We start from the raw sequence: 17,150 nt of genomic DNA on the forward strand, positions 1-17,150 counted from the left end.
ATTTCACTGAAGTATTTAATGTAAATCAGTATGAAGACATCATTTTCAGCCAGGTGTAGTGGTTCATGCCTGTAATCCCAGCACTTTGGGAGGCCCAGGTGGGTGGATCACCTGAGTTCGGGAGTTCAAGACCAGCCTGACCAACATGGAGAAACCCATCTCTATTAAAAATACAAAATTAGCCGGGTGTGGTGGCACATGCCTGTAATCCTAGCTACTTGGGAGGCTGAGGCAGGAGAATCACTTGAACTTGGGAGGCAGAGGTTGCGATGAGCCAAGATCGCGCCATTGCACTCCAGCTTGGGCAACAAGAGTGAAACTCCGTCTCAAAAAAAAAAAAAAAAAAAAAAGACATCTTTTTTTATTTAAAGAGAATATGCCTGACTTTTTATAAGGTCAGCTTACAGAAAAATGGATTATAATAAAGACATTGTTTAATAGTTAACAAAAAAACTAAAATCCTTTTTTATCATATGCCAGCCACAGTCAGATTTTCAAAATGTTAATAATAAATCTTCCATCCTGTAAAACTACTTTTCTATCTCAATTCGGTCAGCCAATCTACAACCACCAAAAGACAATAGGCTGAGCCAGCAATGCTTAGTGGTTAAGAGAACAAAGTCCCTGGCCAGATTCTATGAGTTTAAATCTACCATTAACTAGCTGCATAATCTTAGAAAATTTACTCAATCTCTCTGTGCATCAGTTTCTGTATCATTAAAATGGAAATAATAATAGTATATAACTCTAGAGTTATGAAAATTGCATGAGTTACTATTTATAAAACACTTGTTATGTGTCAAGCATAGTTCTAATTGCTTTGTACATACTCTTTTAATCCTCATAATTATTCCTATTATACAGATGAATTTCGCTAAACGAATAAAATTTGTCATTACAAATTAGGTGATTTCTGAATATGAACTATTAATCCAAATGATATCTAACATGAAGTAGCAGCACAAGCAAATTTTCCCATATTATACTCAAAATATCATGATATACCGCATAAAAGAAGCAGGTTTTCCAGGCCCAAGAGATTCTAAACCCCCTTACCATTAGTACAACTCCTAGAAAAGTTTGCAAGAGAGAAATTAGCCAGCACAGAGAAAGCAAGCCCAGGTGATTCCAAGAGAGGAGTGGAAAGCTGCCGCAGCTTGCAGCCATTCCCTTTGCAGGCAGAGCAGGTGGCCTGTATCGGAAATCAACTCATGGAAAACGGGTGGATAAGATGGATTTGGCATCGATAGTTGCAAAGACCAGGAACCTAATAGTAGGCACCTTGAAGCAAGTAGCACTTCATATGAAAGCAATGTACATTCAGAATCCAGTTCAAAACCTAGAGTCTTTTCTCTTGGGTCCCCAATTTGTCTATCTTCTGTGTGTCTGATCTCTCCACACCTGGGCATCTGCAGCCTGTTACTCCTGATCTTGGGTCAGGGTGTGACTTAACCTCCTGACAAGCACTTGCCCAGGCCTTCCTGGATAGAGTTGTTCATTCCTTTCCTGGTGGCAATACCATGCTTACCTCTCTTTCAAAACTTATCTCAGGCTAGTATAATGTATAGCTTACACAACATCCTTTCCCCTTGAATTTGGCCACCCTGAGGGCAGCATCACATCTATTAATCTTTGTGTTCTTAGCACCTCTCACAGAGCTAGGCATATTGTAGGTATTCAAATGTGAAGCTGTGGAACAAATGCTCACTTTGTTCCCAGTCTCTTTGCCAAACTAATTCATCTGCTAAACCACCTTCAGAAAAGTTCATCCATTAATTCAGTGTATTTGTTGCAGACACATCATATACCAGACATTGCGTGAGACACTGTATATATACAGTAAGCAGAACAGTCACGGCCTCTTGTCTTCAAGGAGCTTACAGTCCCATGGGTCACGGAAGGGGGTTGCAGTCCATGGACCAGAATGTCAAGAAAGTCGTGTCACTTCTGCTTGCAAACTTCAACGTTCTCTGTTGCTGATGGAATCAAGTCCAAAATTCACAGATAGGCTTTCAGACGTTACATAGTGTCTTCCAGCTTTATTTATCGAATAGAAATGTCTAGTCACCCTTTTACTTAAATGCTTGTCATTTTCCTTCCTTCAGATATTTGATTATTTTACTCACTTCACCTAGAATGCCCTTTCTATCAATTCCACTGACGGAAAAGCAGCCTATTTTTTAAGAACCACCTCCTTCCCTGTCATTCAAGCTAAAATTGGCTTCCTATTCCTCAAAAGCTATATCCTCACTGCATGCATCATTCAACCAGGATGGTGTCTTGCCTTATACCATAATTATCTGTGCCTACTCCCGCTCTCTCAAAACATAAGAACCACCACCATGCCTTATACGTGTTCTTTCTACAGCATCTATCAAAACCTTTATTTCAAGACAATTAATAAGCCCATAACAAATTAATTTTCTTCTTTCTTCCATCTTTTTTTAAAATTCCAAATAAATTCCTTAGCTTCCTATGGCTCTAAATGTGGAGGAAGAAAATAATCTGAATTCCAGGTCTCATCAGGTTGCTTCAAGATTTGTGAAAAGCTCTGGTGACATCTCCAATCAGCTTTGTAGTTTCACTTTGCCTCAGTAATCCTGGGGCAGTTCTTTCTCTTGAGTTATTGGGTTTTCCTGGATTATGATTATTTTAAGCCTGCTCATCCTGAAGGAGGCCTTTCTGCCTCTGTGTGTCTCTGTCTCCAGTTCTGTCACATTATGAGACTGTCCTAGAGATATGCAGAGATACACAGAGTGTAGGTCAGGACAAAGAACAAAAGTAGAACACTGGAACACAATGGAACAACAGGGGAAGTAGCCTCGCTCCTTAGAGATCCAGAGGAAGGGCATTCAGTTCTCTGCACTCTCTACCCACAAGGTAGATTTCCTCTGTAACCTGAATTTGGCCAGCCTGGTTCATTTGCAAAAAACAGGCCACAACTTGTTAGCGCAGAAATGCAGCTGAGTGGGCCTTAATCACAGGTTTCACTTTTCAAATTGAGTACTGAAAATCTCTGAACCAAATATGTTGCCCATGTGTATATTTTGTTGAGCATTTCTGCTTGACCCCAACTCTACTTTGCTCCCAACCCTTGTTTTTCTCTTATTTTGGGCCCTGGTTTTAATATATGACAACCTATCACACTTTCTGTCTCTTTATAAGCTCTTAATGACTCTTTCTGGAACAAGCAAAGTATAAATAAGTGTAACTTGAGTTATTTTCTCCAATATCTTCCCTCCCTATAAATGTCTCCACATTATTTTACCAAAAGGAGAACAGGGTAACATTTCTTATTTCAAAATTACAAATGAATGAAACTTTTATAAACACAATTAGGCATTAATTTTGTAAACCTAAGGATCTTCATTAAATTGACAGTATTTTTATTTTTTTAGCACCATCTATTTTCTGAATAACTCAAGCATTACAAATATACATTTTTGTACATGTGAAAGATTTTACAAAAATATATGCCATGTAAAGTTGTCCCACAACAGATTGCAAATATGAAGATTGGTTAAGGGGGGAAAAAATCACTAAATTAACTTTAATTAAGCCTGCCAGGTGTTATCAAGCAAGCAGTGTTGAAAGGGCACACGAGAGATCCAGTCAGCATAAACTTCAAAGTTGGAAAATTAGAGCCAGAAAAACTATATTGGTTTTTGGTTTTGGTTTTTTTTTGTTTTTTGCCCTGGCTAGGAGGTTATACATCCTCATGTGGTGACCCATTTCTCAAGTCGCAATTCAATTTAGCAAAATCTGGCCTAGAACTCATCAAATATAGTGAACCAGAGGCAAAAGTCAAAGTTGCTGGCATTAGGAAAGACAAGATCTTGTCAGGAAATAAGACACGTAAACAAGAGTTTCCAAAGCGCAGGAGAAAATAATGCCACAGCAGTAAAAGAAGGAGCCTTGAGAAGACAGAGATCACCTCTAGAATGGAAACTATATGGAGGTAATATCATTAGAGTTGGGTCTTGGAAATGGGTGAGATTTTATAAGAAAGAAATTTAGGAGAAGGAAATAGTAAAAGCAGAAAGTAGAAGTCTTTGATATTATGGTTACATCACAGGATGTACAGTGGGAAAGAATGGGCACTACACTCCAAACTGTATGCCTAGCCATCTTGTTTGCCTCTTTAAGAAAGAACGGACTTAATTTTGCAAGTCATTTAACAGGTATCTCAGTATTTAGAAGCACACACTGCAAAGATAGGGTGTCTGGGTTCAGAACTAGACTTCACCAATTAGGAGGCTGTATGATCTTGGGAAAGTCACTTGATTTCTTTGTGGCTGTTTCCTCATCTGTAAAAATGGGAGTTGTAATCATTAAGCAGAGTAATGCAGGTAAAGCAGCGGCCACATAGAAAGTGTTCCCTAAATACGAACTATCATTATTTGGCTTTTATATGCCATCAAATCATTTTCCAGTATAAGCAGATAAAAATGCTATAGCTCTCTGGTAAATGTGGTTGATATAACAAAAACTGTCAGGGCTGGATTACCAAACACCAGAGCTCTTAAACAAATTTACTTAAGCAAGAGCAGTGTAGACTTTAGAGCCAGACTACCAGGGTTCAAGTCCCATCCCTTCCATTTATGAGTTAAGGTGCTAAATAAGTGTCTGCTATTTTCATTATTATTAGCATTGCTATGCTGTTCCCCAAGCCTCCCTGGATGGCCTCTAATGTCATGACTTTCCAAAGTCTCACAGGTGCAAAACCAAAATGAAAAGTTTGGAGATAAATTCAAGCAGAAGTACCATTTTTTCTCTAATAAGAACATTAAAATGTTACTATAAAAATAGCCAAAAATCACTCCTTGCCCCTCATTTTGGTGAGGTACATTGTGCAGCAAGCCTCAAGAGTGGCACTGTAGCAAGGGGGCAGGATTGGGAAGAGTAAGGGGGAAGGAGGAGAAAAATGTGGTAGAAAGTGCTTTGAAAATAACAATTTCCCTAAAGCTCAGAAAACCAAAGGTTGGCCATTCAGTAAAAGAGTATGCAGTTTGTTTACAGACCGAAGAGGAAAGGGTTTGCTAAGTAGGACACAGGGTGACAAGCATAGGCTAAAGCAGGGCCTGGCCTGAGAGACGAATGTGGATGCCAAATCTTGGCAAAGCCTGAACCAGGTGTCAGAGAAACAGCCAGATGAAGAAAGAGCAAAGATGTGAATAATGAGCAAAGAAAAGCAGACATATCGTTCATAGAGATGTTAAATGGAGCCCTTTGGAAACATATGATTTTTCTTTTATTACCACGTGAACAATCTTTGAAAACGCTACCTGTTGTTTGCTTGATTGGACGTTCAAAAGGCACCGAAGTCTTTTAAGATCTGAATAGTCCCTAGGAGAGAGAATAACACAATGTGAACCCACAGAAGGCTCCAGGTGAACCAGATCGTGTTATCCACTGATGGCATTGCCACTTGGAGGCCTGCTTTTGTCAACTGGAATGAATACACACACTAAACATTTTCTTTAGAACACTAGAAATGACCAAATGTTTCAGTAAACACTGTAACTCTGAATAGTAGTTGTCAAGAGTCTTCTCTATTTCTCAAAAAGCCATTAAATCTGTTCAATGGCCACTGCCTGAGTTAACAATTAGCAAACACTCAGTAGGGAGTTACCTGATGGTGATTTCTTGCTGTTTTTTATCAGTTGATTTTTCTGTGGTCTTCACCTTTTTATCTTGATCAGGCATTGTAAAACATCAATGCCCCAGAATTAACATCGCATTCCTTTCAAATTAAACCAGAGGGAAAATTTTAGTTGGGTTGTGTGCGCCAAAATATTCTCAGTTAATGCAGACAAAACCCACTTATAACATCTATTTAAACATGGAAAACCTAGATTTAGTTCTAATACAATAATAAAAGTGTTAATATGAATACCACTTAACTATTTATCATTCAAAGGACATTGGGAACATTTAGGGCATGCTTTACCCTCACTCAAAAGATAAGTATGGGTTTGCCAATAGACAAAGAACAATTGGTTTGCTTTTATTTTTCTTAATCAATTTCTAATGCAATTATTTTAATTTTCAGAATAGAAATAGAAAGTTGAAGATACCCATATTTTCAATTACATAACAAATACAAAATTAAGTGTGTTCTATGGGTTTAATCTGACTGGATGTAAAATTTTCCAACTGTGCTTCAATGCCACAGTTTGACTTCAATGTGTTGTTCAGGCATGAAAAAGTATGCATTATTGTCTTATAATAGCATGCTTCAATGTATTGTGAAATCTATGTTCAAAATCCAAGTGTTTCAGAAGTATTTAGAGGCAAAAGGAATGTACCAATGGGCATTTCACTTCCACTGAATCTAGTGAAATTTAATTTTGTGAAATGCTCAAAGACAGTTTAAGGATTTAAAAATGATTTTTCCAATATATTTGTCATATTTTTGACAAATAGTTGGGCTACAATTAAGAGCCAGGGACCAAGTCTCTCAGCACAGGAGCACAACAATAACAGGTACAATATTAACACTTTAGGATTGTACCAAGGATATAACACCACCTCTTTCATTCAACAAATATTTATTGACCCTTTACTCTGCCCACTCTCAGACTGAAAACTGCTAAAAGGTTAAAGAAGCTATTACAGGTATGCGTTTCCACCACAAGCAAAAAAACAAACAAAAACCCACTCGTGAACTTTAAAACATGTTTGTGAGGTGTTCAGGTAGAGATTTAGCATCTATTTTTACTCTAAAAGAAAGAAAGAGAAGGGAGAAGGGAGAGAAGGGGAGGTAAAAAGAATGGAGGATCTGTAAGGTAGTGTTTAAAAGCAAAAGACCCAAGCGCTTTTAATATGCAAATACAAAAATGCCCCGTACGTTCTAAAATAAATGGAAATCCATTCAAAATAAATAGAATCTAACTTTACTCTTCCCTCAAAGACAGAAGAAATACTCTACATAGCCACACTGTCCTGCTGTTGGCTTCGAATTCCTGCTCAAACTATAGCTACAGACTATAGTTTAGAAGCAGAAAATAGAAGCCGCAATGACAAGCACAGGAGAGCCTATGGAGAAGCTCACAGGCTTCTTCTGCTAGAAGGGGATCGCGTTTACCACTATCAAACTCACTAAACACCCTGTCTTATTCTCTTGCTTAATTTCCATAATTGTATTGAACAAGTATGTGAACAGGAAATAATGATCTAATCGTTATATCTGTTTGAGATCAGCATGTACTCTGTGAGCTGGAAGGCTGAATATAGATGACTCTTTGGAAATGTTGCACTTAATTAAACAGTAAACAAATTCACCAGTATCAACAGAAACAGACAATTGCCTTTAGGATAAAAAACAAAATCCTTTCCATTTAATGGCTGCTTAAATGGAGATATTCTGAAAAAAAGCTTTGAGAAGTTGGGAATGCTTTAAAATAGTTAACCTAATCCCATTTTAAATTAACAAAAATGATTACATTATACTAATGTCTACACTATAATACAAAATGGGAGATGGGGGAAGGAAGGGCAGTTCATATGTTAAGTTGCCCAAAGGCAGACAATGTATTAAGAAAGCATTCCCGACAGAGGTCAGGCAAGGGTGCTAACACAAAAGCTCTCTAGAGGGTAGCTTCGGTCTAAGCCCATGGAGGAATGCTGCAGTGTAGATTAGTCCTCAGAGTTGTCTAAACTGAGAGAAGTGAGAGCCTGGCTCTCATATTCCTGTAGCCTTCAGTCATAACTCCCCAGGCACTCCTCTCTTGTGGTAGTGACTCCAAGTCACTTAGAGGCAGTCCTCTAAAAAAGACATACAGAATCTAGCTGTTAAAGCAGAACATTGAAGCCAATACGAGGACACACAGTCCCAAGGAATGGGAGAGGCTCTGGGCAGAGTGCCCACAAATATCCACTAAAATCAACGACTCCATGTGGAAGAGCTGTGGGTAATGAAGGTAAAGGATCTTTGCTATGGATATAAACTAAGCAGCGCCTGCTGCATTAGCTTCCAACTACTGAGTTGAATTTCCCTCTTTCTTTGCTTGACCTCGCCAGACGTTGTTATGATCTCATGTCCTAGCAGCTCAGTCCTTGGTCCTCCTCCCTTCTCTGTCTGCCCCCTCTCCCAAGGATCTCTTGCAGTCCCATGGTTTTACATACCATCAGCAATTATAAATTTATATGTTCAGCCCTAACCCCATTCTGACCTCCTAAATTCACGAAGTCACTATATGGATGCCTAATGAGCATCCCAAATTTAACATACCCTAAACAGAACTCTTGACCCCCACCCCCTAGTACCAAATGCCCCTAGTGCTCCTCATCTTGGTAACTGGTACCACAGTGGCTCTCTAGACAAAAGTTCAGGGGACATTCTTGGCTCCTCTCTTTCCTCTACCTCCCATATTCAAGCCACCAGCAAAACTAGTTAGCTTTCCCTTCTTTCCACTCCTACTATCACCCTACTCCAAGCCACCATCTTCTCTGCCTGGATGACTGCCACAACCCCCTCAAGAGTCTCTCTGCTTCCACCCTTGCTCCTCTACATCCTCAGGAACCCCAGGGAATGCTTTAAAATGTAAATCAGATCATACCACTCTGTGGCTTACAACCTTCCTGTGGCCTCCTATTGGACTTGGCTTCCAACCATGACTTTCACTGCTCTGAGCTTGCCTCCTCCCCTCTCCCTCTTGCTTCCTCCACTTCAGCCATGTTGGCTTTCTAGAGAGAAACATGAACCCACGAACATGCCAAATGCTATGGTTTGAATGTCTATCCTCTCCAAAATTCATGTTGAAATTTAATTGCCACTAAAACAGTATTAAAAGGTAGGACCTTTGAGAGATAATTGAGCCACGAGTCTGTCCTCATGAGTGGGTTTAGTGCATTTTACAAAGGGCTTTCAGGAATGAGTTCTCTCTCTTTGCTCTTCTGCCATGTAAGAAAAAGTGTGACTCCCAGAGAAAACAGCATTCAAGGCTCCATCTTGGAAGCAGGGACTGGGCACTTACCAGACACCAAGCCTACTAGCACCTTGATCTTGGACTTCCCAGCCTCCAGAACTGTTCTTTATAAATTACCTAGTCTGCCAGGCATGAAGGCTCATACCTGTATTCCTAACACCTTCAGAGGCTGAAGTGGGAGGATCACTTGAAGGTCAAGAGTTTGAAACCACCCTGGGCAACATACCAAGACTCCATCTCTACAAAAAATTTAAAAATAAGCCAAGTGTGGTGGTGTGTACCTGTAGTGCAAGCTTCAAGAAGCTGAGGCAAGAGGATTGCTTGAGCCCAGGAGGTTGAGGCTGCAGTGAGCCCTCATGGTGTTACTGCGTTCCAGCCTGAGCAACGGCACAAGATCCTGTCTCTTAAAAATAAACTAATAAATAAATACCCCAGTCTGTAGTATTCTATCATAGCAGCACAAAACAGACTAAGACCATTTGTGCCCATGAACATGCCAACTATATTCTTGCCTTAAGCACTTTCTGCCTGCTTGCTGTTCTTTTCCCATAATCTCACACTGGCTTCTCCATATCCTTTGGGTTTCAGGTCAGATGTGCTCTCCTAAGTGGGGTCTCCTCTGATGAATCTCTGTGACATATTCACCCCCACACACTCATACTTACCACAGCACTCTGTTTTCTTTCCTTCTGGAGTTCATCAACATCGGAAATCCTCTTGTCCATTTATTGACTTCTTTGAACTAGCTTATAAGCCTCCTATGGCAGGGACTGTGTCTGTTTCATCCACAAATATGTCCCTGACACATAGAACAGCACATAGTGCATGACACAGTGTAAGCATGGCATAAGCCCTCAAAAAATATGTATCACAATCTGTAAGGAGTGACTTATTTTGTCAGTTATTTGCTTTTAACAGTTACTTATTTTAAGGCTTAGAACCTCCTCTGACATCCCAAGTCTGGTGCTCCTTCTCGATGCCCACAGAGCAGCCTATACTCCCCACATATTGTTATTATGTGGTAATCAGGAAAATCCAATATCAAATGTATGGGTTTGCTCTGGGAGGTTTTGATGTTGCAATTGCCTTATTACCACAGAAGGCCAGGAACTGGGCTTCCACTATTCACCAGAGAATGGTGAGTTGTAGGCAAATAATAAATATTTATTGAATGCAATGCCTAACAAATGGATGAACGGATAAAAGGATTATTTTTTAAAAAACTTGTGTTATTACTTTTTTAGGTCAACAAATCGCTCATAAAACTCTTTTATAAATAAAATCAGTTGATGAGCATTTGTGATGTTGTAATAATCCTGAGCACATTCAGGAATTATTCAGTCATTGGGGGAAACTTAGAGTTCTATATGAGAAAATACTCATCGCTGTGCTTCTGAAACTATCTGTAATAAAGGACTCTTTAATTTCCAATCTTTTATGGACTGATACTTTTGGTTCAAATCCTGTTCAGTGAGACAATGCCACTGGTGATGTGCCTAAGATGTCATGGCAATGCTGAAGTGCTGTAAATATTTCTAAACTCTCATTCTCAATTTCTGTCTTTATCTGCTCATGGACCAGTGACACACCAGTCTGAATATCACCTGAATACCACTGGTCTGGATTATTAAAGTCTATCTTTTTAAGTAACAAAACTGTTTTCACAGCAACCCTAGATGAATCTCTAATTGAGAACCACAGCCCTAAGTACAGAGTCTGAGGGGACTAACCCAGAAATTGACAATTCCATGACAACCAGGAGAGGGCGAGAGTGAGGCTGGGAAAGAGAACTGTGGCCAAGCAGTTAAAGCTCAAGGTGGACTCTCCATTTAAACCAAAGCAATCTTACTTCTCTGGGTTTCTGCATACAGTTTCATTAGAGAAAAGGATTCTATTGCTAAAATAAAAATAGAAAACCACTGATTCTCTAACACTTATTTTACCAATGAGATTAGGCCAAAAACTTTGGCTTTTTACAAAAACTTTTGGCCTTATCTGTAAAATAAGTGTTAAGAGAATTTGCTACACAAACACTTGTACCTATATGGGTTTTTCTTCCATTCTAATGAGAAGGTGGAAATTAAGTTTGTTATTTTTTTATATAGGGAGTAGTCACAGTAGTGAAAGATTATATATAAAAACCAAAGGCATGCTACTTTAAAAACAGAAACTTTTGGTGTCTTTGCTTTTTTTGTACACCTCAGTCATGGGACCTGAATACCATCTCAGATGGGAGAGAAGAGACTTTTCCAAACCTCAGGGTTTGGTGCGTACAGCCCTAGACAAGTACAGCTATAATCACAGTTATGATTCATTGTTGAATTTTTAAATCCATTTTTTAAAAGAAACTCTCAGAAGTAATTTCTATCCTCTATTGTTTGAAATTTGGGTTAATGCTAAAGAAGTCTCTAGAGAGGCCCCTCATTTGCTCATGATGTCTTGGTAATTGCTGAGTAAACACATGTGACAGAGAAAGAAACACATGCCATGGCAAAATTACCTGAGTGTAATTAATCTAAATTGTGCAATATTAACCTACTAACTAAATAACATAGGGAGTATTTGTGATATGGTTTTCAGATCTCTACCCAGAAACCCGTTTTTATTCCATGGTTGCCTTAGCTACTCAAAAGATCCTCAGGTGGCCTCATATTTACTAAATATAAAACAGAGTCATTTGAATCATTATGGTAAATCGCCCACAAATCCACAAATATCTTTTTTTTCCTACTAATCACTCAGGTTGCATCTTTGTAAATACTCCATTTTATTTACTACATTTACTAATGGTTAAAAACGGTGCTTATAAAGTAATAACAGGCCAGGGAGTGGTGGCTTATGCCTGTAATCCCAACACTTTGGGAGGCCAAGGCAGGCAGATCACCCGAGGTCAGTTCAAGACCAGCCTGACCAACATGGTGAAACACCGTCTCTACTAAAAACACAAAAATTAGCCAGGTGTGGTGGTGCATGCCTGTAGTCCCAGTTACTCAGGAGGCTGAGGCAGGAGTATCACTTGAACCCGGGAGGCAGAGGTTGCAGTGAGCCGAGATCGTGCCACTGCACTCCAGCCTGGACAACAGAATGAAACTCCATTTCAAAAAAAAAAAAAAAAATCAATCAATCAATCAAAAATAAAGTAATAACAGTGAAAATACATCAGATTAAAGTTAATTACCATTTTGGCTATGTCAGGTTTATTATTTTGAAAAAAGCACTAAAATAAACTGCAATGAACCCTACCACAAAAGGAAGTTAGAACTTCCTGTACTGACAAGAAGTCTCTGTTTCTTCTGATGAATAATGATTAACCTTTCATTTTAGATGACAAGTTACAGTTCTGTCTGTTTTCAAAGGGACATATTAAAAGAATTTAGAGAACTTTCAGCCCCGTAACTAACTAGAAGTACAAAATGGAAAACCATTTCTCTAATTCCTTTACTGTAGATATTTTTCTAAAAATTCCTCTAATAGTGATTCTTTGAGAAAAGTAGTTAAAATAAGATAAAAAGTCACATAGAGCAGCCAGAGATAAGACAAACATGTTAAAATGCACTGGTCAAATGTTTAGTTCTCAGTTTTGATGACTGTAACATGGTGATGGCAAATGTCAACATTAAGGAAAGCTGAGTGAAGGGTATATGGGAATTCTGTGCTGTTTTTGCAGTTTCTATGTTACGTCTAAAATTATTTCAAAATACACACTTAAAATGTATTCACCACTCCAGCAGTTTATGTAGTTAAAGTGCTTTGAGAATAAAGAAACAATTTTCTTTTTGCAAAGAATATTTGCACTAAATCTCACAAATATACAGTGCTTGGACTTTTCAAATTATGTATGCTTTAGAAAACTATAAATCCTCCACAGAAAATGTCAAGTTAAATTGGTCAAATTGCTGGAAAATAAACACACACACATTTTCAAAATAAGGTGAGCAAAAAGTTGAGGAAATCCTGTAAGAAACATAACTTGCTAATACCCATTACAGTTTAAAAAGGACATCTGGTTCTCTAGTCTAAACTGTTGTCTTGATTTTATCCCTTATATTACATTGTTATTGTTCTTCAATGGGAACTATATGTGGAGTTAGCAGAAAAGAGATAGCTATGACAAGAATAAACCTCAGAGAACATGCAGTATCAGGACGTCTAACACCCTCCAGGCCCAAGAACAGAATGTAAATGAATGAAGAGAGGTGTAGAGAGTGGTAGAGCTTCGGTCACACATGAGAAGGCACATACTCCCAAGAGGGACTCAAAAGCACATAAAAAATGAAGCAAAACAAGAAAAGACACTTGCACAAAACAACAAAAAAAATCTATAGGTCACCAGTTGCAGACCATGATTCAGCTCCCTTCTACTAGAGGAGGAAATTAAGACCCAGAGAGGAAAAATGTGTCAAAGGCCACACTGCATCTTTAGGAGTGAAGGAGAACAAAGCGCACTTCACCTTCAGGATCTAAATCTTCATGGAAAACTCTAAGGCAGATGGGAAAAAGAGAACTTGTTGATATTGGCCCTTAGCCAAGGGCAGAGGGTGATATAACAACAACTGATGTTTGCATAACTTCACCTCCTGGACCCTGGGGTGCTTGCAAACATCCATTCATTCATCCTGGTTCACTCATGTGAAATATGTAGGTGGTGTGTTTTAATCATCATAGAGTGGTAAACAAAGACACGGTTGGTACAGAATCTCCAAGGGCAGGAGTGTGTCGTCAGCTAAGGACAAGCATTATTATCATGGCCTTGCTCCTGAGTCAGTACATTTGCCACCTTCCTTGCGCAAATAGTCAATACTTTAAGCAGTTTTCTATTTTATATGTAAACAAGCACTTGGGGATAAAAAGAACCAAGAATTCTAATAGTATTCTAACCCTCTCCCACTTAATCCTCGTAATAGTTACTGACCACCTGCTATGATGATGGACACTCCTTTAAGTGCTGATTTTCATTTTCCTCTGGCTAATACTGGCCCATGTTGGTCTGAGTGCTGCTCCAAAATTAACTAGAATATGTGACAACAGATACCACTATAACCTCCCTATTTTCTGATTTATTCTCATTCCAACTTATATCTTTTATTGTAAAGGGAAATCTGCAGATATAAATGTAGGTTCTGTGGATTCCCTCCATTGTCATTGCATAATGATATTTGTGGTATGCTATATCTGTGCCTTGCGTAGCTGCTACAGCATCCAATTCTACTCATCATATGGTTTACAATGTGCCTATGTTAGAGCAAATGAACCTGAGACTTACACATTAAGCAGCAATATTGAAAAGAGGAAAAAAGGTCCAGATGATGTGAAGGAAGAATTTATATTAACCCGTCAACAAAAATAACTAAAGTAGCACACTAAATTTCTCTTTTCTCATTGACCCCAAATAGAATATGAGTATTTTCTATTTCCTGATTTTGTGAGAAACAGAAAGGTGAGAATTATATTTATTCATTACTCCAAGAAATATTTATTGAGTCCCTAGTATATGCCAGGCACTGAGGATACAACACTGAATAAGACATGGTTCATAATGTCTTCCAATAAAATCGTTAACCATCATTGTAATAAGTAATAAAGTAAGTACAGATTCAACCCAAACCCCTAGAACTTTCACAAGTGAAGAGAAGACTGAATCAACAAATTGATGTTTATATGTTTGGTGGCGCTGCAAAAACTAGAAGTACTTTCTGAGCTATAAAATAAAATTGAATTTCATCTAATAACATTTTATTTCAAGTGCATTTTATTATTTACTGTGCTCTGACTGTGCACAAGACCACTGGGCACTACAAAAAAAAAATCTCTTTACAATCCAATGTGTGTGGGAAATCATAAATATGTAGGGTAAAGCATATGAAATTGCTGATAATGTCTCTTTGTAAAAGAAGACATTTTTTAATGGTTTAGGCAAATACAATGGATTAAATAAGAACACTAGAAGTGTCAAAAAGCAGAAAAAAAATGTCCAAATGAGATTATAAACTGAATGAAATCAGAGGAAAGATTATAGAAAGATTTTGTGAACTGTGAACTTGAAGAAGGTCCAGAAGGATGGGCAGGGGGGTGAACAACGGGCCTGGCCAGTGAACACAGGGATGCAGGCAAGATGCTGAAAGTGGCTTGAGGACACAGTGAGTATATGAGTTGAGATGGAGCTAAAGGATCTGGAAGAAGGCAAGTGTTGGGAAAAGGAGTAAGTGGCAGCCTTCAGTCTGCAAGCCAGCTTACGGAACTCCTAATGGCTAAGAAGTTTGGAAGCAATGCTATTCTTAGAAATGTAAAACATCTATATGCAGATCATTCAGCTTATCATCACATTCCATTAATCTTTGGCCAACTCTTTTGGGTAAAGAGGAATTGACCTGAGATAATGTTAGAGTGTCCATGGAATTCAAAGAACTGCATTAAGTAGCAGGAACACCAGAGGTAATTATATGAGGCAAGGAGAATGCAAACATATTAGGTGGGCGCAAAAGTAATTGTGGTTTTTGCCATTACTTTCAATGGCAAAAACTGCAATTACTTTTGCGCCAACCTAACACATTCATTCATCCTGTCTAAAATAGTCCCAAATAAGAGAGAGTCCTTTGACATGGATGTCAGAAAAATGACACCTTCCTCTTCCTCACCCCCGTATCTGATATTTGGCTACTAAGTCCTATTTTTCTATTAAATATGACACTTATCTGTCCACCGTCACTGCCAACGCCCTAGTCCAAACTTACATCAGTGCTCACCTGAACTACCATTATCACTTCCTAAATGATCTCCCAACTTCCAATTTCTCCCTCTCCCCAACTACAACAAAAAAATCTATCTCCACACATCAATAAAAGCACTCTTTTTATGGTACATATTTGACCAATTATGCCCTTATATGCTTCCCATTTCTCCTGGGATAAAAAGAAAATTTACCAAGGTCTGAGAGGTGCTGCGTGCAATTGACGCTCCTGGCCACCTAGCCAGCTGCTACTCACACTTGGTCCTGAACTGCCACCACAGAGTTACTTCTCATGAATATCCCCAGGCCTTTACCCCTGGACTCAAGGGCTACAGTGGTATGGAAAGGCTGGATGTCTCATCCTTCATGTCTCAACTGAAGTATCCATTCTTTGGGCTGACCTCCTAGACAGGGTCACAACCCTGCCAAGCATTGCCTTGCAGCTTTTGACAAACAGGCTGATTCAGGTCATAATTCAATAAGTACATATTTCCATCTCCATTAGTTTACTGTAAACTAGTCAAGCATATGGAGGACAGCTTTTTGGCTCATTCCCAGTATCTAGCACATACTTTGTAGTTTACAACAAAAGAGGGATTTAATAAATAATTGCTGAATGAATCAATCAATGAACAAATCCCAAGTTAAATGTGATTGGGAAGCTCCAAATATAACTGGAATATCATGATGTAGATATGGAGAGTAAAGACAACGAAAAAGAACAGCAAATAAGTTTGCCCCAGCTGACCAGTATCCAGTGATTGCAGCATGTTGATTTGACAAAATCTCTCCATAAATACAAGGAAGCCACAAAGAAAAGAATATAAAGTATTACATTGATGTTAAAGATGGACTACCTCAAGTATACATGAACAGGACAATAAGGTTTCCTAAAGGAAAGATGAGTATTCACATTGTGTCAAGTGTAGCATACACATGTGTATTATATGAATGCCACTGTCTCCACTGATGCAAGTTAACAAGTCTGGGAATGTGAATTCTTCTGGTTACACCACTGGAATATAGTCAAAAAGAATAACAGGGTTAGAGGAGACTTGGTTTCCACTTGCCCACTGAGTGACCGCAGAAATGTCACTGGAGTTCTCTGATTATTTTCTCATTGACCAAAAATTAGAAATAACAACATGCCTATGACAAGGTGGCAGTCGGAACTAAATAAAATAGTGACACCTCTTTAGAACCGTCGACAACTAGATAAATATGTTACTGTTATGATAGCTGTTGTAAGTATTAACTTTTTTGTGTGTGTGTGGAGAGTGCCGTCTCACTATGTCGCCCAGGCTGGTAATAATATTACTTCATTTGAAGAGTTTGTGTATTTACTTTATTTATTTATTTTTTGAGATGGAGTTTTGCTCTTGTCGCCCAGGCTGGAGTGCAGTGGCACAATCTTGGCTCACTGCAACCTCTGCCTCCCAGGTTCAAGCGATAGCGATTCTCCTGCCTCAGCCTCCCAAGTGACTGGAATTGCA

General features: G+C 38.7%; 1 protein-coding gene across 50 annotated transcripts in view; it reads right to left on the reverse strand.

Moving 5' to 3' along the window:
* The window catches only part of NEK10 (NIMA related kinase 10), a 259,118-nt gene that overhangs the window by 236,839 nt on the left and 5,129 nt on the right, over window positions 1-17,150 (reverse strand). For 38 of the 50 annotated variants that reach the window (XR_010155540.1, XR_010155535.1, XR_010155533.1 and 35 more), the window contains 2 exons: window positions 5,633-5,743; window positions 5,286-5,346 (listed from right to left, as the gene is read on the reverse strand). The exons of 2 other annotated variants lie outside the window; for them this stretch is intronic. Coding sequence is in view for 37 of the 48 variants with exons in the window: in XM_016940607.2 (XP_016796096.1) it covers window positions 5,286-5,346; window positions 5,633-5,706 (135 nt within the window). In the remaining 11 variants the exon portion in view is untranslated. Of the gene's footprint in view, window positions 1-5,285; window positions 5,347-5,632; window positions 5,744-9,595; window positions 9,730-17,150 lie in introns of all 50 variants that reach the window. 10 more of the 50 variants (XR_010155537.1, XR_010155531.1, XM_054680477.2 and 7 more) reach the window with 1 other exon arrangement.

Source organism: Pan troglodytes, chromosome 2 (assembly GCF_028858775.2).
Source record: "Pan troglodytes isolate AG18354 chromosome 2, NHGRI_mPanTro3-v2.0_pri, whole genome shotgun sequence".
Taxonomy (NCBI): Eukaryota; Metazoa; Chordata; class Mammalia; order Primates; family Hominidae; genus Pan; species Pan troglodytes.